At 36.9% G+C, this 23,886-nt stretch overlaps 1 protein-coding gene across 1 annotated transcript in view; it reads right to left on the bottom strand.

Annotated features, from left to right (window-relative positions):
* SNX14 (sorting nexin 14) overlaps nucleotides 1-23,886 on the bottom strand; it is a gene marked incomplete at both ends in the record, with an annotated part of 41,419 nt that overhangs the window by 17,284 nt on the left and 249 nt on the right. The window contains 14 exons of the mRNA XM_010013393.1: nucleotides 254-312; nucleotides 950-1,074; nucleotides 1,340-1,495; nucleotides 3,497-3,611; nucleotides 3,755-3,835; nucleotides 3,930-3,974; nucleotides 4,802-4,877; nucleotides 5,157-5,313; nucleotides 7,566-7,650; nucleotides 11,721-11,808; nucleotides 17,018-17,061; nucleotides 22,755-22,833; nucleotides 22,946-23,022; nucleotides 23,830-23,886. The exon at nucleotides 23,830-23,886 is cut by the window's right edge and continues 106 nt beyond it. Coding sequence (XP_010011695.1) covers nucleotides 254-312; nucleotides 950-1,074; nucleotides 1,340-1,495; nucleotides 3,497-3,611; nucleotides 3,755-3,835; nucleotides 3,930-3,974; nucleotides 4,802-4,877; nucleotides 5,157-5,313; nucleotides 7,566-7,650; nucleotides 11,721-11,808; nucleotides 17,018-17,061; nucleotides 22,755-22,833; nucleotides 22,946-23,022; nucleotides 23,830-23,886 — 1,244 coding nt within the window. The remainder of the gene's footprint in view (nucleotides 1-253; nucleotides 313-949; nucleotides 1,075-1,339; nucleotides 1,496-3,496; nucleotides 3,612-3,754; nucleotides 3,836-3,929; nucleotides 3,975-4,801; nucleotides 4,878-5,156; nucleotides 5,314-7,565; nucleotides 7,651-11,720; nucleotides 11,809-17,017; nucleotides 17,062-22,754; nucleotides 22,834-22,945; nucleotides 23,023-23,829) is intronic.

Below are 23,886 nucleotides of genomic sequence, written 5' to 3'. Positions count from 1 at the left end.
CCTCTTTTCAAATGTTGAGATCTTAATCACATTTTAAATTCTTTAATGTAAAACACTTCAAAGAGAAGAGACATCTTGTGTAATAATGCTTGCTCCTTTAGTATATAATTTGACCATTTAAAAAGTAAAGGTAGAGCTAAAAATTTAGTCAAATTGTTATCAGGCAGTAGCAAAATTCCTATGGTTTAACTAAAACCAAACTTTTGGTTTAACTAGAAACCAAAAAACTACCTAAAGATTCTACAATACCCACCTGTTAAACTTTGAATTGCGTGTTGGTGACTCTGCTCCTCTTAAAAGATGTCTGAAGTACTACAAAAACAAATCAAGTATCAAAGAAAACACTAGACTAACTGAGGCAAGGGCTACTATGCAATGACACTGCAAAATTCAGGAAACAAAAACAGAAGTAAAAGGTCAGCTGACCATAATCTAGCAGTTAAAACATTCATCTGGAAAAGGACAGACCAAATTTGCAATACATGCTCCCAGGACTATTTATTTTACTTTACACAGTTTTGGGATTCAAAAATTAACAGGAAAACAAAAATAAAACTAAAATTAAGCACCAAAATCCATGTCTCCTCCTCACTAGGAAAAAAAAAATAAAATCAAGCATTTGAAGCATTTTAGCTATTATGGGAAAAATTACCATCAATACTAATCTTGAGAAACACACTTTTATTAAGAAGAAAGCCAAATTAAGTACCTGTTGTTAAGACATGTCAATATATTCTTCCCCAAAGAAATGTGAGAAGTTTAACATTCAACCTTATTTACACACACAAATTCAGACTCACCCCTCTGTTTGAAGTGTTTGCTGTTAGAAGGCTTTAGGCAGCTACCAGTGTGGGGAATTTCTTTAACTTCCAATCATAGAAAAATCATAAATGCCTACTAAATTGCTTTGAATGAGCTTAAGACTATTCTTCAAACCTTTCACACTTACCTCATCGCTGTGACAGAACATAGGAGTGAAAACATTCTCAAGTAGAGAAAGTACATGCTCATAAGCTTCAAAAAGACACCTCATAGTTTGAAGTTTCACAACATCCAAATATGGGCCCTCAGCAACTATTAAAAAAAAAACCCAACAAATCGCAAATATAAAGAGTTATATCTATATATAGGCAGATAAAGTTTGGGTTTTATCTGGTCTGAGCTTGTGATTACTTTGCAAGCTACTGTAAGTCTGACAAAATAAACTGACAAAACAAGGGCTAAGCACAATATAGCAAGTGGCCAACAATTAGACATATTTAGATGGATTAATCTTCACTTTAGTACAGCTTGCTGTTTAAATTCCAGTGTAAATTATTCCTTTCAAATTCGAACTTACTTCTTTGAATCTCTTCCACAATAAAAGGGTCAAATCTAATTTTGTCAATGCTTTCATCCAAACAGTAAGTTTTGTAAATTTTCTGTACTTCCTCATGAAGAGACATCTTTTCAGTATCTGATAGTTCTGGTCGCAAAATTCGGTCATTGAATTCCTCTGAGAAGTAAAGGAAAGAAAATGCATTTGTATATCAACTTGGCAAACAAGTAGGATCTTGAAGTAACCTGTAACATCAACTCATTTTCCAGCAGATACAGTAATTTGTAAAACTTTAAAATTAACAGAAACATAAGACATCTCAATCTCAGGTAGTAACGTAGCAGACCTCTTATTAACTATAATTCAGATTTGTTCATAAAATTATTATTTAAAATATATTGTAATTAAAACTAATTATTCCTTACCACAGAAAAGATAAATCCATGAAGTTGTTCCTGGCATAAGGATGAATTAGAATAATGATTTTTTTTTTTTCTTCCTAAATTACCAAATTGTAAATTGTAGTTTTATTTTAGCATGATTTCCAGTTCATGATAAACATACACAGAGCCCCAATAACCCTTTATATGAGTCATATGCCTATTCTTCTATTTCATTCTTAAGACCAAATCCACTAAAGATATCATTTAAAAACATTATATTTGAATATATATAGAACAAAATATTCTATTCAGCACAATTATTGTGTAATCCTACTTGATTTATTGGCCCATCCCACTAACAGCGTAACTGGCCAGAAAGAAGGGAAAAGAAGGTTAGAGTTTAATTCATTTTTCAATTAATACACAAAACCAAAAAAAAAAAAAATCTACCAAGACCTTTCTGGATTTTGTTTTGTTTGGTTTGAGGTTTTAGTTTGTTGGTTTGGTTGTTCTGTTGTTGGTTTGGTTGTTTTGTTGCTGGTTTGTTTTCCCTTGGAAAGTGCTTCTTACGCAAAATATTTCTATCAATCAAGTCAAGAACCACCTACAGTAGACAGTTTGGGTCAGCATAACTTGAGACCCCTAAATCTCATTCTTTGTTTTATAGGCTAATACACAGATTTGCCATCTACGAAAATGCAAGAGAAGTTTAGAAGGAAGAAACTGCTGAGGTTTACCCAGAAAAAAAGATTGATCATAGGCAACAGCCACAGTCTGAGCAAACTTCCTGCAGAGAAAGCAGCTCTACAGAACTCCAGAAAGATCAGCTTAGAACCCCCTGCAGGTACCACCAGCACTGAACAGGTAACCAACTGCTTTGTTGGATTTTTAGTGAGGAGATGAGTTTTTCTGGCAAAAAGTCAACATGTCTGGAAGGATTATGAGCACGTAAGAAGCACAGATTACTTATATTTCTCTTCAAAACATTAATGATTTATGCAGTATTTTATAAGAAAAAGTCTTTAACAATTTCACACCTTCTTGTTACATGTATGGGCTTGGACTATGAAGACACATTATTTCCTATGCAACATGGAAATACTTGTTTATAAAAACAAAACAACATTATTTCCTATGCAACATGGAAATACTTGTTTACTAAAAACAAAACAACATTATTTTGAGAAGTCAGTAATAAACTACTGGTTGACAAAAAAAAAATAATGAAACACTCTAATTTACAGAAACTTCACAGAAAACCTTATCATTGGAAAGTAGAAGGCTTTTCAAACGACATGTAGTGCAAAGGTAAAACCAAATGCATGCTTCATAACAAAGGTCTGGGTTACTGAATAGAAGGTTTCAAGACCTCCAGCGTTCCCATGATGTTTCTGTTCTTTACAGAAATCAGAATTCTAGAGCTAAAAGAACATGAGAAACTTTCAGTGAGGAACAGTCTCTTTAGAAATACTTCAGCAACCATGTATTAAAAAAAGGCAGCTGTACTTGATTTCAGTGGCCAGAACCTTTCTTCTAAGAATATTCTATTTTAAAACATGTAACTTTTAATCAAAACCAGAAATACAATTAAGATCTACAATCCATACCAACATTAATATCAAGATTAGCATTCAAGGATCAGGGCATACTGAAGTAAGTGAACACAGATTCTGAAAAGTAATCTCTGGCTTAATAATGCTGTCTAGTTCTGAGATTGAATATTCACTTGAACTTGCAAATTCTCAAATCTTCTAAAGATCGCCAAATACACCTCAGCACATGTATGCAATCTTACCTACAGTCAGGCAGAACTGCAGCACGTGGACTGCCCCTTCCTGTTTCAGAAAGTTCATAAACCGAAATAAAAGGTCTTGCTGATCTCTGATCTCCTTTAGCTCCAGTTTCAGTACCTTAGTAGGTTAAAAATGCAGTCAGCCAGTTTTCAAACTTTCAGTGAGTACACAAGTAATGCAAAAAGTTGCAGAACAAAAACAGCAGGTAAAGTAAAACACTTATCACAACAGGAAAGGAAAGAAATGTTGCCTTTGCTTACAGATGGTTTTTTATTTCGTGGTTCTGCAAATTTCTGAAGGAATGGAACCAATGAAGAAGTGGGTTCAGTTGCTTTCTCAGGCTGCAGGAAAAAAAATGACAAAAAGACCAGTGGGTAAGAAAGCTTCCTAAATGGATGAACAGATTACTATTGCTTTAATTTTGTCCATACTCACTGGACTATCATCAATAAAGATCAGCAGCAAATGGTTGACTGTGTCCTGCAGGAAAGCATAATACAAAATCAATATTAAACTCAATGAATTAGATTAAAATCATTTCACTATGTTATGCCCAAGTTCAAACCTGTGAGTATATAAATACTTCCAAAAAAAAAGGGAAAAAAAAAAAAAAAGCCTGGGAACACATGTTTTGAGAATTGACCTTCAACAGTCTCTTCAAGTATATGCCAAGTCAGGGAATTTCTGAAGACATCTGCATAGAAACATTCTTTACTCAGTGGAGGAAAGCTTTACAAAGTATTCTTACTGTTAGTGCCGATCTAATGAACTACTAATACTTCCACAGCTATAGTACTTCCTGCTTGCAGCTAGGTGATACCTTCATAGGTACTGCAGTTTTGCCTATTAAAAATACATGCATAAATAAAATCAAAGATTGCAGTGTTCCATCTTCAGAAATAAATGCCCTCTTGTTTGCAGAACTAAGGACAAAAGAATTATCTCAATACAGCTGCAAAAAAGGCTGGTTTACTTAGACTGCTATAAAGATACATATAGCTTTAGTTCAAGTAATTAGGCCTTTGTTTAAATGCAGCTATAGCAATTTGGAAGTGCTTATACTAGCATAGCATTCTCCCATCTTACAGGAATTGTAGTCTTTCATTAAACGTACATTCTTAAGACACCATGCCAATACTGTATTTTCAGTCAATTAAGCACTGAAACCAGCTATCATGAACAAAAACACTGGCCACATGAATTCGAAATGCATAGCAAGTAAGTCACTGTGCATCATTTGCTTTACCACAATATACTTAGTAGGAAAACAGTTAATACTAAATTATTCCTATGCTCCAAAGTCTTACAGGATCAGCTAAGAAATCCATTGAGGGAAGGAAAACCGAACCAGGCAGAATCTCTCTTATCAGAAGAGCCAGGGATCTGAAAAGGAATAAAAAAAAAATAAAAGGAAAAAAAAAAATCAAACCCAATATTAGATTACATAATTTTCCAATGCCATTAAATTTTCCTGGAAGTATTTTAGGATTTAATAACACCTTAAAGCATGCTACTTTTAAGAACAATCAAAAAACTTATAAGCAATGGGATAAGAAGGGATGAGGAGGATGACTCTGGAGTTGATTCTTTCATTCCCCAGAACTACTGTACTATACAGTATACAGACACTTTAAAGAATACAATTCTAAGTAACTTCCATACCTGCATTCTGTTGACTTTGGGGGCAAAATATAAGGAAAAAGAAGTTCAGTAAGTTTTCTTAAATAGTGAAGTTCATCTCTTCGGCTTCTCAAAGCAACATGGAGTTCTGGTCCATATTCTTCTAAAGCAGCTTGCTGCAGAAATTCTGCATTTTTTACTGCAAGTAAAAAACAGCATAATCAGTTGTTTCAGCTTCTTCTTATTGTGAAATAAGAGGTGACTGCTTTTCATTTGAGCTAAAAGTTAGTACTTCTAGTACATATACAACTGCCAAAGGGACACAATATTGAAACTTTACAAAAGAACCTTGGCTTAGACCTTGAAGACTGGCTATGTAAAAATAAAACTACACACTGAAATAAGAATTCCTAGACCGAACAACTGCAGTTTCCAGAACATTTTCTCATTTATAATTATTGAGGAATTCAACATCTTGATTATTCTAAAGAACTTAATTACCCAAAGTCTGCCTCTGCCTGCTTTTATCTTGACCTTCTTCAGACTCCCATTTATTGGGCTTCTACCTACTGACTTGCCTACAACACAGCTTGAAATCAGCTTAGACTTTTATTCAATCCTGTTAAATGTTTCCTGCCTCTATAAACAAACGTGGAGGAACCCATGTTTTAAACACAGCATAAATCAAACCAAAACCAGCATGCTGATCTGAAAGAGTGCTCCCTCTTACGAACAGCAGTATGGAGTTGAAAGAATACCTCCTTTATCAGATTAAAAAAACATACATAGTAATTTAAACCAACAATGTTATATTCCTTCCCTTCCAAAGGCAAGAACTGAACTGTAACAAATCACACTTAGCTGCATTACCAATCCAGCACAGCTTTGTGCCAAGAACCACACTAGGCACGGGTCAGGTGCAGAATACATACCTGTTACCTAGAAGGTTAAAGCCTGGTTCCAGCATACTGAATTTAGCACAGAAGCCTGTCAGCTTGTCTTTCACAACTAAGAACCACAAATGGTAGCAGCTGATATGCAGTATACATCAATGTATACGGCATGATAAATCTTGCCTTGTTGGTGTCCTTAAAATAAGAGAGGAGGAATACGCTCTCTGGCAAGGACAGGTAACAAATCATGTAGGCAGCTGTGCAAATAGTCAGGAATTACTAAAAGATGTAAGAGTAAGAAGAGTAGGAAAAAAGGAAATGCTCCCTAAAGCAATAATTTGAAAAGGATTTTGAAAATAAATGTACAGAAAAGGCTAGGCTCAACCAGCAAACAAAGCAAGGTCTGAAAGCTGCCTCTGAACCATGCATGCATTATGGTGGCAGCTTTAGCAATGTTTACTAGAAACACTACTAAAAGACATCTTCAGCTGCTACTTCACATATGTGTCCTCAGGGAACAAGTCTTTTCCTTTAAAACACTGAAGAAAATGGCTACATTTTCGGTGATGTACATTTAAAATACAGTCCTCTGCTGCTAAAGAAAAGTGTTTCCAACTCCTTAGTAGAAATCAAAGGAAATAGGAAATTTGGCATAAACACTGCTGCAAGATAATCTAGTATCTCAAAATTGTTGTGCCACAAAAGACATCTAACGTGATCACACACTGTCTCGTTATTCGTGAGATTCATTACCTGCTACTCACAGGACTAATGGCATATATTTATGGACATCAAGCAGACATTTTGAGGGAAAGGAGGAAAGTTCATGACTCCAGTTAAAGTAAACATCTATGCTTAAAAGTTGAATGAAACCACATTTAGTAGATACAGCACTGTGGAACACAGCCAGTGAAAAAAAAGAATAAAGATAACTATTTTCCAACAGCAAGTGTTCTATTTTCTAAATATGCCTTCAATGTGCAGTTTTAACATAATTTTTACATTAGGTTTGTGAAGATATTTTTATGTGGATAATAATTAAATATGCTACTGCTCAAAGTCTCTCCATGGCTTGTAAACATAAACCTAACTTTTCAACATACTGAACAACTCCACTAACTGTTCATGTTAGTGCGCAAATATGAAATCATTCTAGCTATAAGAGTTACCGTACAGCACAAATCCTTTCATCTATAATTGCTCATCTGGAATACAGAGGAAAAACTTCAAGAAGCATTGCTAAATGATCTCTGTTGCTCTGAACAGAAAAAAAAAACAAAAAACAAAAAACCAAACACATTCCTGTTTACTATACAGAGAAAGAAATTTAGCATTTTCAATGTGGGGAAATGAAAATCAGTAACTTAGATATTGTGTGTACTGTAACTTTTTCCCTATTTGTCTTTGTAACCTCCAGAAGAAAAAAGCAAAAAGATTACCTTTTTTGTTTGTTTTTTGTAAAAGGATGAAAAGATTTAGCAAATACAATAACAAATATACATGAAGAAACATTTATACTTGCCCTTTGAAAATGAGGCATATGAAGTCTTTACATTACCTTTCTGCCTGGCCTTGGCTATCACTTCAATGTGTTTCATTGCTGCCTTGAGCATTTTCTTTGTTACAACAGTTGGAATATCCACCTAAAGAATAGTTTTAAAATAAAACAAGAATTTTTCTAGGATTCTTTCATTTATTACAGTCAACTATCAAACATATTAATTTACTTTTATGACTCCACTCTAACCATAAAATGTATCGTTAAGAAACAACCCATTAATTCTTTAGATGATCCAATGCTCATTCTTCTGGTCAAAGCATATAACATCACATAGAACTAAATGCCATAAACAAGACAGTTAACACATTTATTTACAACTTGCTCCTATTAGGATTCTCCCATTTCAATAATTTAGTAATATAGCTTGATTTCCAAGTCACAGTATATGAAACAGAGTTCTACATGAAGATTTGACGACCAACAAAAGCAAGTTAACAACACTCTGCTTCTCATACTTGTGTACATTAACCCTCAATCATGTCCACAAGGACTAAAAGCTAAGTGAAACCCTCCTCTCTCTATACATGCAGGAAAAATATCACAGCTCAGGCGATGGCAGAACCAGAAGAAAATTTGAGTTTCCGAGTCAAAACAACTGTTAGTGCCAACAACCATAACATGTGATCATAAACTGAATAAATAGCACATATTTAATCAAGGACTGTATTAACAGAGTCCTGCATTTATATTTGCCTTGATGGCTATGAAAATGAGAGGAGAATTATAGAACAATTCAGGCACAAATTGACCTCGTGATGTCTTAGCCCAACCTCCTGTGTAAAAGCAAGCCCAGATTAAGGTATGCAGGGCTGTACCCACCCCAGCATTGACAGTTACCTCCTCACAAGTTAAATGCTCTAAGCCCAGTCATCTTGGTAGCCCCTTGGTTGAACTTGCTCCACCCTACCAATGTCTCTTTTGTAATGGGGAGCCCAAAACTGGATGCAGTTTCCTAGATGCTGTCTAAAGAGCATCAAGTAAAGACAGATAATTCCTTGATCGATTGGCTCTGTTCCTGTTCATACAGCCCAGGATGCTGCTGGCATTCTTTGGCACCAGTATACACTGCTGGCTCATGTTCAGCTTACTGTCTACCACGGGACCAGATCTTTGCAGCATAGCTTCTCTCCACAGCCAGTCAGCCCCTGACTGTCATTAAATGACAGCCTATACAGTTTCAAAGGATTCTTCTTTATTAGCTGCAGTAGTTTCCACAGAAACTTACCTGGAAACTGATTTATACTTTGCATGCCCTTCATTTTAAGCAAGAGCAAAAGATGTTTGAGAAATACACACCTGCAAATGTTCAAAACTTAAGATCTCTGAAAAAGTTTCTTTCCTAATAGAGTTTGCCCCTCCTCAATACTAAGTCAAACAATGACCCTAAGTAATGAAACAGAAGCATAGAAGTGCTTCTTGCCAGACAAGATGAGAGACAGTGTAATTGCAAAGGTCACCAGAGCCAAGAGAAAAAGTTGGGGTTTTATGCATTCGTACAAGGAAAACAACATGTATTCCTGCATATTCCCCTCTAATATCTGAGGTGCACAGCTATGACCTGATCTGGCCAGCCTGGACAAACTACTATAATTGACTGGAACTGCCTAAAAGCAGCTAGGTAAACTAAGGTCAACTCCTTTTTACAAGAAAGAAAGTAGAATCTCCTGCTCATCAATGGAAAACCTTGTCCTTTGGGAGTCACATTTCAATAGGAATTTCAAAAAATCCAGAGTTTAGGAATAGAGGACTGTTTATTCCTGCAGAGGTAAGTCAAAGAGCACAGCAAGCAAATTATCACCAACATGATAGTAGACACTATTAACTTTTGACAAAAATTTCAACCAGGTACATCACTACCTATAGCACACCATACAAAGGGAAACCCTCCACTTTCCCTTCAAAGCCTATAACTAACCCAGAAATGGCCACAACAAGGGAAATCCAGACTGAGAAGTATTTCAGCATACACTGAAAGGCTGACTGGCCTGACGTGCTTGTTACTTTGTTCAACAACCCTGCCTCAAAAAATCCACCTAGGCAGCCTTAAACAGAAAACAAAGGAATTCTTTTCACTTAAGTGTTTTGCAATTTTAAGTCTTAATTCACAAGTAGAAGATTCTTTGGCAAGAAAGTATAGATATAACCTAAAAAAGGACAAAAAGAGCCTGTTTTTTTCTTACACATTCCCAGATTTTAAAAATTTATCTTTATTAGCTAGAACTATTGCTTTCAAGCATTTAGTAATAAATCCAAACCAAAGTACAGCTGTTTGGCAAAGGTATAAGAATATTTGATTTTGCAATCGGTGATTAATTTCTCCTCAAATAAGGTTGTAAGAGACGCTGTATCAGAGCTGAAAGGCTATAAAACACTCCATCACAACCCTTTTCAGCTAACAACTAAAGCTTTAAACTGGGATTCCTAAAATGACAAGTCAGTATTTTATTTGCAACTTCCATATTAACTCTGGTTTCTACATTTTCAGTAGTAAATGCACCACAGCTACTAACTGAGCCTGCTTGAATCTATACGTGGGTGTGTGCAAATAGCAGGAAAAAAAAGTATGAGCTGAAAACTAGAGCATAACATGAGACACCATGCTCCCCTGCAGGGCTGAGAGTGCCAAGTTTCAATTGTGTCCCAAAACAAAGTTACTGTGCTTATCTTTTTGCTTGATACACCTGTACCACTTCACACAAAGAGACAAAATAAATCAATCTGTAGGATGCATACAAATAACTCTAAACATTTGTAAAGAGAAGTTAATTTCTGTGATGATCTTTATTTTGTAGTTTCCCTGACAGTGCTTAATACTTGTACAAACCTTGAGTTTTTGTTGCACATACTGTCTACCCAGATAGAGGATTTAAGATACTACATTTAATTCATTACTGTCAAAAGCAGATGTGGTAAATTACACTCTACTTAAAGATGCTATAGCTGATCTGAGATAACATGACTAATAACTTATTACATGACCAATAGAGGAGACATCATTTTCGGAATCAACGACGATCTACAAACAATGCAACTAACACCTACATGTATTACAACTCCAAATGAAATTTTAAGAGCTTGCTCTAGATTTCCACTTTGAAAGACTTACTTCACTTTCACACTCTATATAACGTCTGCACTACATCGACATTTCCTAATATTCCCCCATGTTCACTTTAAAAAGCAACATGCTTGAGTTAGAGTAAACAAGAAAGTCATCTGGGTTTGATATACAAGAAGGACAGAATCAGCCTATTAGTCACTCACAAAAGAGTACATGTACAACTTGTAGCTCAGGAAATACTGCTGTTACTAAGGAAGAGAAAAAAGACACACATTTACGGTACTTGCTCCAACAGAGCGGCCTGGACTGAATAAATCCAGAAACTGAGTTAGCAACTCTTTCTGCTTACAACAGCCAGAAAGTTAGAAGCAGTTCTTGTAAAACAGGCTTGAAGCACTTTACTAGGAAAGAGAGTATATGTGCTAATATATTAAACACAGCAAATAAAAAATTTTAATGTTTAATCTTCAGAATGTTTCTTAAGAACGTTAATGTAAGAACCATACCTGCTTTAATTCCTACAGTAAGCTATTCACTTAATGGCAGTCTATTCTTTACAAACAATGTAAGGACGTTGTCTGCATTTAAAGAAGACAAGCCAGCAGCAGCTATGAGAGATGTACACTGCTGCTTTCTAATAGTTCTTTTTCAATAATTCTCAAAATCGTTTCCACTTGTATTAAGTCACTAAATCATCCCAAGGTTTTAATAATGCCTTGCACTAGCGTAAAGAATACATCCATCTGCAAGAATCATGGAATGGTTTGAGTTGCAAGGGACCTTCAAAGACCACCTAGTCCAACCCCCTGCTGTGGGCAGGGACATCTTTCACTAGATCAGATTGCTCAAAGCCTGTACAACCAGGTGTTGAAGGCTTCCACTAATGAATTTTCAAAGACTTTTTATAACCAGCAATAAGCTTAAGAAGGAGGCGAAAGATACTTCAAAGAAGAAATTTAGATGGAAACTGCCTATGCTCTCTGTAAGACTGACTCTGGAATCACCATTTAAAAAAAACAAAGAACTCGCTACAAATTGGTATTGGTTATTTCTGATGGAAAACCAGCATTAATATCTTTAAGTCACCTCACCTTGTGAATTCTCCGAACTAATACAGATGCAAAAAACCGCAACGTGCCTCTCAGTTCATCCACTGAGGATTCATCATCGGTAATATTTCTGCAGTGTTGTAAATCATGTCATGTAAGAAAACAGAATAAAATACATCACATTAGTCCAACCACAATACATTTGTCACTACTGAAAACTGGAACGAAAAGATTCAACGGTGACAGTTCATCTGGTATTAACTCAAAAGAAAGCTACCAAGTGTGGGGGCAGAGAGTAAACAGTCCTCTATTCGAGTACAATACACAGCATTCCCAGTATGTTTGTGCACAGAACAATCGCTTAAGCAATATGTCAGTAAACTGGAATTATATACCAATTCCTGCTCTTAATATACTGTCTGCAAAATTCTGACCAAGTAAAATTTAACTTAGTTTCCACATAAGTGAATGTTTCCTAGTTCAGTAGCATGAAGTGAAACTGAATTAACATCGGCAAAACCTTTGGAATAAGAGTTCTGCAAGCACATACCCCAGATAAGCTAGTCAAAATTGGATTTTCCATATTGCTTACTACAAGACCTTCTATACTCCAAGATTTAAAATAATTTTATTTTAGTACAAATCTGTCTAAATCTCATCTATTTAAGTTTTACTATGAAATTGGTAGATTCTCATGTAGCTTTAATGAAATAGGTACATCCCTTGCATTGCAGCCCAGCCTCTTCCAGTAGAAAACTTTCATGGGTATTTTTTCAACAAGTTCTAATACTTAGATGCCATTTAATACTATAATTTTCTCTCTTGTAAATATAAAATTGAGTCTATTTCTAGTCTAAAGAGAGATTGCCATTTCCTAGAAAAGAAATTGTAACACAGGAAACCAACAAATGACTTTTTTTTTAAAAGTTAATCTACTTTTCATGTAGCATGAAACCATCAATTACAAAGAAAACAAAACAAGAACCTCAACCTATAGCTACCTGGAACAAAACTGGAATTATTTAACATGGTTTCTGCTTGGAAACAAAGAAATATTTAAACAGATTCACAAATCGCTATGTCAAAATATCATCTAAACTTTTTACCTGGCTTGCCAGTTTCTATCTGCTGCAATAAATTATGCACAACAAAAAATTTTCATTAAAAATACTGAAAGTTGACTCAGGAAGAAAAATACATAGCTGCATGTCTTTTTTGGGAAACTGAATGAAAACGGAAAATACACCAAGTCTTAGATGCAGAAACAAACTAAACTGAGTGCAAAAAGAGACCATGATAACAGCATTCCACAAAATGCAACAGAAAGAATAAAAATCTGCCAGCATTTGAACATACATAAACATAAGAACATGCCCGAAGATATTAGTAAAACTGCATTATAATAGCTGAGTAATGACACAAAATTAGATCCTGTTTTAGCTAATGACCATATGTGAATGCCATCACAGTTTTCAGTAATGAGTTTATGCGCATATATGCATATACAGTTTTTAAATGCAAAAAACCACACAGTACACGCAACAACAGTACATTTGAAAAACACAAATTTCATGCCTGTAACATCATTCTGCATCATTTATCATCAGATTTTTTAAGCCATGTTAGCTTGGGTTATATACAGCATTCAAAAGCATGTTGAATATGAACTGTGAGGTATAGATACTTGGTGATCTGATGGTCAAAGTATGCAACTAATCGCATAAAAAAGCACCTCAAAGAAAGCAGCCTTGCATAAGGAATATAACCATCCTCCAACAGCTAATCACATGCAGATAAGAATGCTGTAGGGGAAGATTTGGTTTGTTTTAAGATCAGCAGCTGACGTTTTAGATGCAATATGGTTAGCAAATACCCACGCTGTCAAGCGAAGCCAAGGGATTAGCAAGCAAATTGTATGACTGTATTACTAGTATCTGACAGACAACAAGATACATGAAGTAATTTGGACCAAGAAACTGTTATTTTATTGACACTTGGATAACCAGCATCTTGGCTAATTCTACTTGGACATGACTGTATGCCACGTACTTTCACAACACGCCGCAGGTTTGCAGAGATACTCTTTTAATCACAAGTAGACTGAAGACTAGTGAAAAAAAAAGCATCAAGAACCTGTAAAATTTCAAATCTCTAGTGACACAGTGGAAGCTCAGAAACATTCTAAAAATTGGCTGCAACTTCCCCAGAATTCGAGGAACAACTTAAAAACACAACTTTCAGTGTAACAGAGAGATTGGCTAAAAAATAAAAGGCTCAGTCTGTTAATTGTGAACAGTTACTGAGTCCAATGTCTCAAAAGAGGTACACCCAACTGCTTTTGCATGCAAAAAATCTTACGGGAACTACTGATACATGACTACCATATACAAATGCTAAAGTGATTCCCCACCCCCACCCTGTGTGTCAATTATTCTTACGAAATTTGGCCAACTGCTATCAAAAATATGAAGAAAATAAGTTGCAAGTTGACAAAACTGAAAAACTATGCATTGTAACTCAACAAAAATCCTGAACTTTTCTTGCATTACTTGCATTTAAAATAGAAGTAGCTCCGTATGTGAAAACATTGGGTTTAGTCACTATCAAAGAAAAACAGTAATTTGTTACAAAAATGTAGTAATTACTGGATTCTAATCTGAGAGAACTGGAGTAGCAAGAGCATCAATGACCAAAAGAAATCAGTAAGCATAAAGTGACTCACTCAAACTTTAAACTCTCCTATCTAAATTAGGTTGGCATAAACAAGATATTGTATAGTTTTATTGTACAGCATACACAATAGACTCAGAGCAGTATTTTGGAGCTCTGCAAATTCGGATTACTTACAGCAATTTTCTGTTCTTCTCATATAGTTCAAGAAAAACTTAACATACAAATATTTAAATATAACCAGTATAAATAATGAAAAATACCAAACGAAATTGCTCATAGGTATAACTACCTACTTCAGTAGAGTTCACTGGACTTTAGGGGAATGAAGATTAGTACTCAAACTGGTTCAAGTTTAGGGATGTTTGCCTCTAAATTTTAACCTGCTAATAAAATATTACAAATTCCTACACAGTTTTTTAATGAAACAAATATAAACCACAGCTTTTCCATGCATATAGCACTTTATTTCCTTAGTAATAAATCTGTGATTTTATCCTACAACATACATTTCTCATTAGTGTTACACTTCCTGGGCTTCTGAGTGAGGTATGTTACATTAAGTCTCTAATGTCGAGAGTATGCAAGGTGCTGCAAGACATCATCAGCGGCAGGGCACAAAAAGTTAAACATACAGAGGCAGCTTCTGCACAAATCCCGTTCACTTGAAGGAGGGCAGCTTGCACAAGGAGTTATGCCCAGACTTTTCTGCGAGGGAAAGCAGCACAATGTTTTACCAACTTAGTCTGGCAAGCCTGAATTGCCTGCTGGTGGGTACCCACGCTGCTAAATACGGATAGTCTGGATGCAAAGGCTTCTGATTTAGCTCTGTGAAAAATTATCTAGAGCCACTGAGGTTTGTTAGCTCAGAATAAACATTTCAAGAATGCAAAAGTCCGTTCTCCAGGGTGAGTAGTTATGCAAACAGTGCAGGTACACGTATGGAAGAGAAGTCGGAACTAGCATGCTCTACAAGACAGACCCCAAACAACTGAGCACACACAATTTAAGCCTCCCTGCACAACTGTTGCAAGAAGCACAGAAACACCTCAATGTCTAGAGCAAATGAGACCAGATCTGACATTACTACTGTTAAACTGAAACCAGCAAGTCTTTCGAGACCAAGTTTTTTCTTGCAGAATTGCTCAGATAACACTGCACTACTGCTCACTGAACTCCCAAGTACTTCAGGTTCAGGGAAAACTCATTAGGCCTGGTCAGCATGGTGTGAATTTATGGAGCGAGTTCAAAATCTGGAGGTGCAGTGATTTGGAGTGATTTTACATGTAAAACTCAAGACACCACAGGAACATCTATACAGCTCATCAGAGAGCAAGATGGAGCAGAATTTAGGCTAGCTGGCTCCATATCATGCATATTTGGCACTTCTAACAATGCATGTTACTATCCCCACCATAAAATATATTCCAGACTTCCACTGTCTTGGGTGTCAGAGATTTAAGTAATATGTGGAATCCAAGTTTCCTTGACAGTGCAAAACAAATCACTGAAGACACCTTCCACCAGCCAAAAATATCCTAATTTCAAATTATTAAATAGAGAAGATAGTTGCCTTACATTTGTTCCTTTATCAAACAGCTCAATGGAACATGCTTTAGTTATCCGTATTTGCAACTTAAAAGCCTGGAGTTTTCCAACTTTCGCATTCACAATACATGGTGTTAAAGCTCCCTCTCCTGTCTGCATAAGCAGTTGAGTTTTATACTTCAGTGTATTCATCACACAAAGATTGATGGGAGACATGCAGGTATTGGCAGGTATCAGCCACAATTAAAAACCAACCAGGCAAAGAAGTCTGAAAATTTTCTGAAAATCTTAGATCTCAGAGATTGGGGGGAAAAAAAACCCAAACAGTGTAGAGTAAAATTAAAAAAGTATCCATTTCTTTTAGCACAAAACCAAACACTTCATCCAATGAAAAAGTAAAATTCAGAGTTAAGGCAAAATGCTGTTTTAACACATTCATGCTAGCATGATCAATTAAAAATATTTGTAGTATCTTCATACAAAGTACTCTGAAGCTCTAATTAGTACATAAAGGTACAAGGCAATAACCAGAAACGAATTACCCACAGTCTTTTCTCCATACTCTATTTTAAAGTTATTTACACAGTACTAGTCTATTCAGCTCAGCATAGCCACTCACAGCCTTAAAACTCAGCAAATCACCAGATGTTCAGCAAGAAGGTGGCCACAACATGTATTCAAAATACCTTTTCTATATCTATTAAAAGTGGCATTTTTGGTTTTAAAAAACTGTGAAGTGATGGGTTTTTTTTAAAGCAATAAGAATGACCAGTGTGCTTCCAATCTGGAAATAAATTTCAGGGGGCAGGGGGAGGATGTTTTAATCAAGCCATATGTACTCCCAAAGAGCTATTAGAAAAATAACATATAAAAATGAATAATCTAAAAGTGGTTTTAGGTTGAAATACAAATTTCAGAACCACCTCTATCACTCCTAAATTACTAAAAGATCTGTTCTACTCTGCTAAGAGACAGTAACACAATGAAGCCATAGCACTTAAAAGCATGCTACACATTTTACTAAAGAAACAGAAATGTTTATTTTCAGGTGACTATTTCTTAAACAGTTTGACAAACATTTATGATATTCAAAAATAACAACTCTTAGGTAAAGCTCATACCTGTACCATGGATAAATAAAGTTTTCCAGCACCAACTCAAGCACCTGTGCGAAACAAAGACAACCACATTACAAAATAGTTTACTGTAAATTCTTGTTCTGAGTTAAATGTATAAACGTGTACATTGCGATCCTATGGCGAGATCAATCATTTTGCACAATAATCAACATATAGCACAAAAATGATGGTTTCATCAGATATCGACGTGAAACAGCTGCCACTAGTCCCATCCACAACATGAAGCACAGTGCCGTAGTCACTCTGTTAGGTGAATACTGTGAAAAATGTCATCTTACCTCAAACAGCCCTTCCCACATTTTTCAGATCAATTCCCATTCTTTTCTGATATAGTGTGAAATGTCCCAAAGGCACAGCTACCCATCCTACAGTTACACACATCTTCATCCTTTTTCATCCAAACCTCTGCCTTTTCTAGCTCTCCCCCGCCATCGAAGTGGGACAGTCAATCCTTTAATTTGTGAGCTCATTGCTCACAAAGAAAGAAAAAGGAGAATCCTAAAAATCACAGAATCATAGAATGGTTTGGGTTGGAAGGGACTTTAAAGCTCATCTAGTTCCAACCCCCCCTGCCATGGGCAGGGACCCCTTCCACTAGACCAGGTTGCTCCAAGTCCCATCCATCCTGGCCTTGAACACTGCCAGGGATGGGGCAGCCACAACTTCTCTGAGCAATCTGTTCCAGTGCCTCACAACTCCTAGGAAAGACATTCTCCTTTCTCCACATCCTGCACCACAACATTCAACAAAGCCTGCCTTATGGCCCAGCCATATCCTGAAGTCCCAACCACAGCAATTCCTAAAGTCCTTGTCCTACATGGATCCTCATGGCTTTCTCCCTCCTGTTCCTAGCCCCTGTATATCCCACCTACATGGATCTCTGTAGAGATTATTTTCCACCCTTTCCATCAAATACATTCCTCACAGGTCAAGCCTGTGGCTGCCTTTTCCATGACAGAAACCCTGGGTTAATCAGGAAGAACCAGTGCTGTTGCAGCCACGCCACAGGAATGTCCTGGTTCAGCTTAGCTTTCAACATTACAGAAGGAAGGGAGACAGAGGAAGTGACAGTCCCTGTTCAATCAAAGGGCTGCCACCACCATATACATAAGGTGTATTGCTAGTCCTTGCACCATGATTAGCAAAAAGAAAACTGCTGAAAGGAAGGGGAAACGTCAGACAGTGCCAAGAAATAAAAACATGAGGAAGGAGAAGGTAGGATGAAGTTTTCCTGAGATTTCTCCTCCTTCACTTATAACCCAAGATGTCATCCGTACCACCCTTCTCTTGTCACAACCTACCCCTTAATCAGAGTCATTGCTTTAGAGATCAGTTTATCCCTGACAGCATCAATGCTGATCAAGATAGAATACATGTGCTGCTATGTGAGGCTGCTGTGCCACATTCTACAGAAAGGTTTTGCAGAAGAAGCCACCGTGTTCACAGAAAAATGTGGAAAGCAAGCTGAATGCAACAGCTGATGTACAAGTGTCATTTATGAGAATAAGTATTATTCTTCCTACAAGATTTGCCGCTGCACTCATTCACACTGTATGCACTTCAAGAATTCAAGACCTGGATGGGTAAGACAAATGTTGTGTCACAGCCTCCCCCAAACACACATACACCTCTACCCCCCTCCAAAAAACAAAACAGAAACAAAACAAAACAGAAAACAAACTAAAACAATTCTCATATTTCCATTAAAAGCGGAGTGTCAAGGTAGAGAGAGATGAAAACAGATGCTTTACTTCCTAGTATAGAAGAGATCAAGAAATCCCAGAGAATCTTCTCTGGAAGTTAATTTTCAGTCAACAGGAGGGAGATTAGATCCAGCTCCAGTCAGCAAACACAGACCATTGGCCTTAAGAGCAACAGATCAGACTACTCCAAAAAATTTCCCTGATGCCTTCCATAGCACTGCACATAAACTACCAATATACTTCGTAGAAATCTCAATCTCATCACAGGTACTGCTACATTATTATATTCATGAAGAGTTTCTAACAAAATAAACCTCTTTCAGGGCTCAAACTGCAAACTCTTACCAGGAACATGCCTTTCAAAGCAAAGGCCTGCAGAAAAACCCATACCATGCATCTATCAAAGGATCCCTTTTCACTTTTCCTCCACTCTTGCTATGTGCCTCCCCATGGAGAGCAATGACAGCAGACCATCTTCCACTTGGAACGGCAAGTGCAGCACTTGGACACCCTTCAAGCACAAGACAGTGTACTCCAGGGGAGTACAATGCACTCCTCTTGGAAGACTTTTCTTTATCCATAACTGCTACTTTGGAACTGAAAGCCTGTCTATCAGGCTTTCAGTGCATGCGCCACTGCAATTTCAGTTCATCAGATGCTATCAGAACTTGTTGGCCCTCTCTTCACCTACAGTCCAGAGGCTTCTAAAACCACCAGAATTGTTTCCAACCGTGAGAGATCTTGTTCTTAGTGCTAAAGTCAAGCATGTATGGTTCCGAGAATCATCTTCCTATGGTTATTTAATCCGCAAGGAAAGCAGGAGAGATGCAAGACCTGATGACACATCCCACTCTGGACAGGGTCTCCTTGAGATTCATCCCATGGAGAATTGAGATTCATCCCATAGTAACTGACTTCCAGCTGAACCATTCTGCAGACCTGCCAGTGTTTCTCTTTTTATCTACTGCTTCCACAACCACACTGTAAGGGCTTTATGATAATGCTTCCACAGGGCAACCTCATGCAGATAATCTCACGAGCCAAAGACTCAGAGGCAGCATGCAGAGAGACAAAGAACTAACTCAAAATGCATGTCAAGTCCACATATCACTAGAACTCAAGTTCTCTATACAGCTTTAATAAAAAGTGCCTCGATCCTGGCGACACAGAAAGCAGTGCCTATTTGCACATTTACTAAACACATAGCATGGAAGAGGCAGTTACTTATGATGCTCCATTGCACGAAGGTGCTGTAGTGAAACTATCCATACTGCAAAATACAAGCACTCAAATAAAAACAGGCAATTGACTGCCAGTGTTTTGGCAGTCCAATTGACTGGAGTTCAAGGTCCATACAGTTTTCCCATGAACCCTATGAGCCTTCCAGACTGTATCAGTGTGATTCTGTAAGTCAGGGGAAAAAAAACTGTCACATCAGCCACTGCACTTCAAAGCACTAGGAAAGCAGGACACATGCACCCACTTCTATTCTAGCAACACCAACAGTATTATTCAAGCTCAATTGCTCACACTACGCACACATGCCAACAGAGTAGATAGGACATCTCAAAGAATGACAGCTAATGATAAGCAATTTCCTTGTCTGTAAAGTAGTACTCTCCAGATTTAAACACAAACGAAGAGTCACTTCATTTAAAGCCTACCTTTTTTTCAATCATTCTGCCAAATGACAGGTTCTACTATGCATGAGCAGCTTTGAATTGGAAAGAAATTACAAGTGTAAAACCAGATGCGACAGGTAGCAATATAGGCTGCAGCTGACGACAAGAACAAAGAAGTTATTTTCTAGCATGCACTACAACACTGAGAGCTAGTCAGTCTTCACTGACAAGCTTTCTGTGGACTGCCATAGAACAGACTCCAGTTGTCAGGAAAACGAACTGTAGCCCTGAGTGATGAATGGTTCAGTAACAGGTCATAACTACCAGGCCAAATCAGATCAGAAAGGAGCAAGAATTCGGTAAGTAAACGATAAAGACTATTTTAAAAGCCTTAAAAGGTGGTACAGCCAGATAGCTGAGACCACTTCCTGATGGTAGAACAAGCAAGTTCCAACAAGAAAGCATATGGGCCCCTGTACTACTAAAAGAGTTCCGGACTGGTAAAGAGCACATTCAAACAATAACTGATTTCTTGTCATGCATTTGTCCATTTCTTACTTTTAGAAGAGAGAGAAGGGGGAAAGAAAAAAAAAAATAAATCTGGTCCCATAATCAAGTTAAGAATTAAAGAAAAAATTGTGAGATCAACAGATACTGGAAACAAAATTCTACTTCAGTCACTGCACTATTTTTGTGCAGGATATAGCCCCAACTATCAAATATTGCTAGATGCATGGCTGAGGCAGTTTAGAGTTCAACCATAATAATAAATATAAATAGATGGAGGAGTCCAAGCACAGGTTTTTCTTACTGTTCTAGACCATGCACAGCAGCTAGATAACCAAAACAAGACCCCAAAAGAATTTGCTAAGTGAAACAAACTGTTATCACTATCCAAGAGAGAAAAAGTCATTTGTGACAAGAAATTTGATTTCTTCTGATTTGAGTGTGTATTGAACTATTCTGTAAGCACTTGAAAACACAAGCTTAAAGACTATACAACTGATTCAGATTAGAAACATTCAGAAATGAGAACACTGCCAAAATTCTTCAGCCTGCAAAGGAAGAACTAGAAAAACTAACCCAGAATTTAAAAATCCCAGAATTATTCCAAGGACTTGAAGAATTTTCTTTCCAAAAGCGGGCTGCACTCCTTTAGAAACTCATTAATCTTAATTCAGTTCTCACTGTATCAGCTTCCCTCTAATGCAGGACTAACCCACAAAAGAAAATAAGAGCAGTCTCTCCTTCCAACCCAAAGCAAGCTATCCAATTCCAGGCACATGTTACAACTGCATCCTCAGAGCACAGCAAGATGCTCAGTGTGGGCAGAACCCCTGCTACCCTTTTAACCAGTACAGAAGAGTTGCAGTGGGGAAAAACGCAACGGGATTTCTCATTCCAAACAGTACCCTACACAGGTGAAAATGGCAGCTCAAACAAACTGCTTGTCTGTGTCTGTTGAAGATGATTACTCTGGCTCACTGCCCTAGGAAGTAAGCAACAGCAATCAAATACAAAATGCCAAATGTGCAGCAACACATTTTAAAGATCAGTCTTAGAAGGTAACTATGGTATCTACTCATACCTCTTATGAACAACATACTATGGTGAATTTTTTTAGCATTAAATTCCCATTTAAGCTGAACAGGAAGATTTCCAGTTCTTCAGCATTTACCACATCCTTTGATAAACTGTTACAACTATTTGCTGCCCCAAATTCTAAAAATATTACACACAGAGAAGCGTTTATTTTTACATTCTATTATTAAAACAATAGGTTTAAAAACTAAGCCTACTGAAGTTATATTCAGCAATGCTGTTATTTTAATATACTTAGCCCAAACTTCTTTAAAAATTTAAAAGATTAAGTAATTTTAAAACAATAACTGTTTGGTTCTGAAATTGTAGAGGAAGTCGCTACATTAAACCAAAGGAAGTCAACAAGTTGTTATCTGTGTTATTTAAAAACATTCCTCAACTGTCTATCTCTCCCTTCCCTTAAGGCTTTCACACTTTTGCTACTCTTGTTGTGGCAAATCATCTCTCGACCTCTACTTCAACAAACTAGGCAGGATGAAATCCTTAACTTTTTGAGAATTGGACGTGTTCAGTTACAGCTGTTCTTTCCTATATACTTCTCAGTTTACATAAATGTTTATTCTGTGTTCTACAGACACTACTACAGCAACAGTCACATCTGTGTTAACTAATACTCCATCTTTCCTCTCTGCTCCCAGCACGTATTCTTTCAATGTGACTTTTATAGGAACAAGTTAACATACATGGGAAATACATCTGAACTAGCTACCAAACCAGAAGTAATAGGTCTAAGAGATATGTAATAAAAACTCACTGTATTTCAATGTGCTAAAGAAATGATATAGCAATTACCTCTGAGAGTGATGCATCCACCTTGGAAGGCACTTTCAGATCCAGCCATGGCTGATAGTTTTCCAGAAGCAACGTAGGTCTGTAGGAGAGCATGGAAAAGTTGACGTAACAGTACTTTAGTGAAAGTTTCCTACTGCTATGTGCAAAATGTAAGAAATACTAAGCTTACCAGTGCCACATATTTAACTTACCTGTGCCTCTTGCATTTGACCTTGCCACAAACAGCACAACTGTGACCATGGGGAAAGAGCTCCGGCAATTCTAATTGCTAAGAGGAGATATTTGGACAAGTTAACATTCTTCAAAATGATGACTCACTTAATATACTAACATTCGTAAACTTCCTTTTAGAGCATACAATTACAGAGACAAAGCTGTTCTCCCAGCAGGAAAACAAGATAATAAGGCATGGTATGAGAAACAACTGAACCAAACAGAAAAGTCGCTTCCACTAAAACAAAGTTTGAGGAGATAGACCCCCTTTCACACCTCCAGTCATCTCCCTGAACATCACCTGGTCTAGTAAGAGAACAGCTGGTTTCTCTACAACACTTGACTCACTCATAGCCTTGAACTATTCTAACTATAGCATTTATAGTCCTATAAAATGGTTTAATGTAGAATTTCAAGTTAGAAAACAGCAATTTCCTTTGGGAATGTTTATTTTTTTCTTTGAAATGCAGTACCACTTAGAGAAGTTTCACTACAATGAGCAAAGACTTAGCACTGGCTTGCCAAAAGAAGAGCATCTTTAGAAAAGAAAAAGCCACAGTAAAAAAGAATACAAGTACATAATTTCCCAGCTACTTCAAATACCAAAGCTGAAAATTGAGTGAATCAGAAAACAACATCCATGAACACTCCCAACAACAGGCTTTACAGCCACACATAGATTTGACGAGGCTATGCAGAAATGTATGAAGAATTCAAAGTCTTAGTCATTGTGTATTTGCTGCAGAACACCTCTCAGCTGGTAGATTAAAGTTGCACTTAATGTACGGTATTTCAGAAAGCAGCTGGAATTACACGTTCTTTCCAAACATAAAGAAAGCACATTGTTAACAGACGCATTTACCTTGGGTTTATATTTTATGGTAAAAAGCATATTGGGCAGGAGGGAATCCGGTCCCAA

Source organism: Nestor notabilis, unplaced genomic scaffold (genome assembly GCF_000696875.1).
Source record: "Nestor notabilis isolate BGI_N333 unplaced genomic scaffold, ASM69687v1 scaffold13654, whole genome shotgun sequence".
Classification (NCBI taxonomy): Eukaryota; Metazoa; Chordata; class Aves; order Psittaciformes; family Psittacidae; genus Nestor; species Nestor notabilis.
This window is presented reverse-complemented; position numbering and strand designations above follow the sequence as displayed.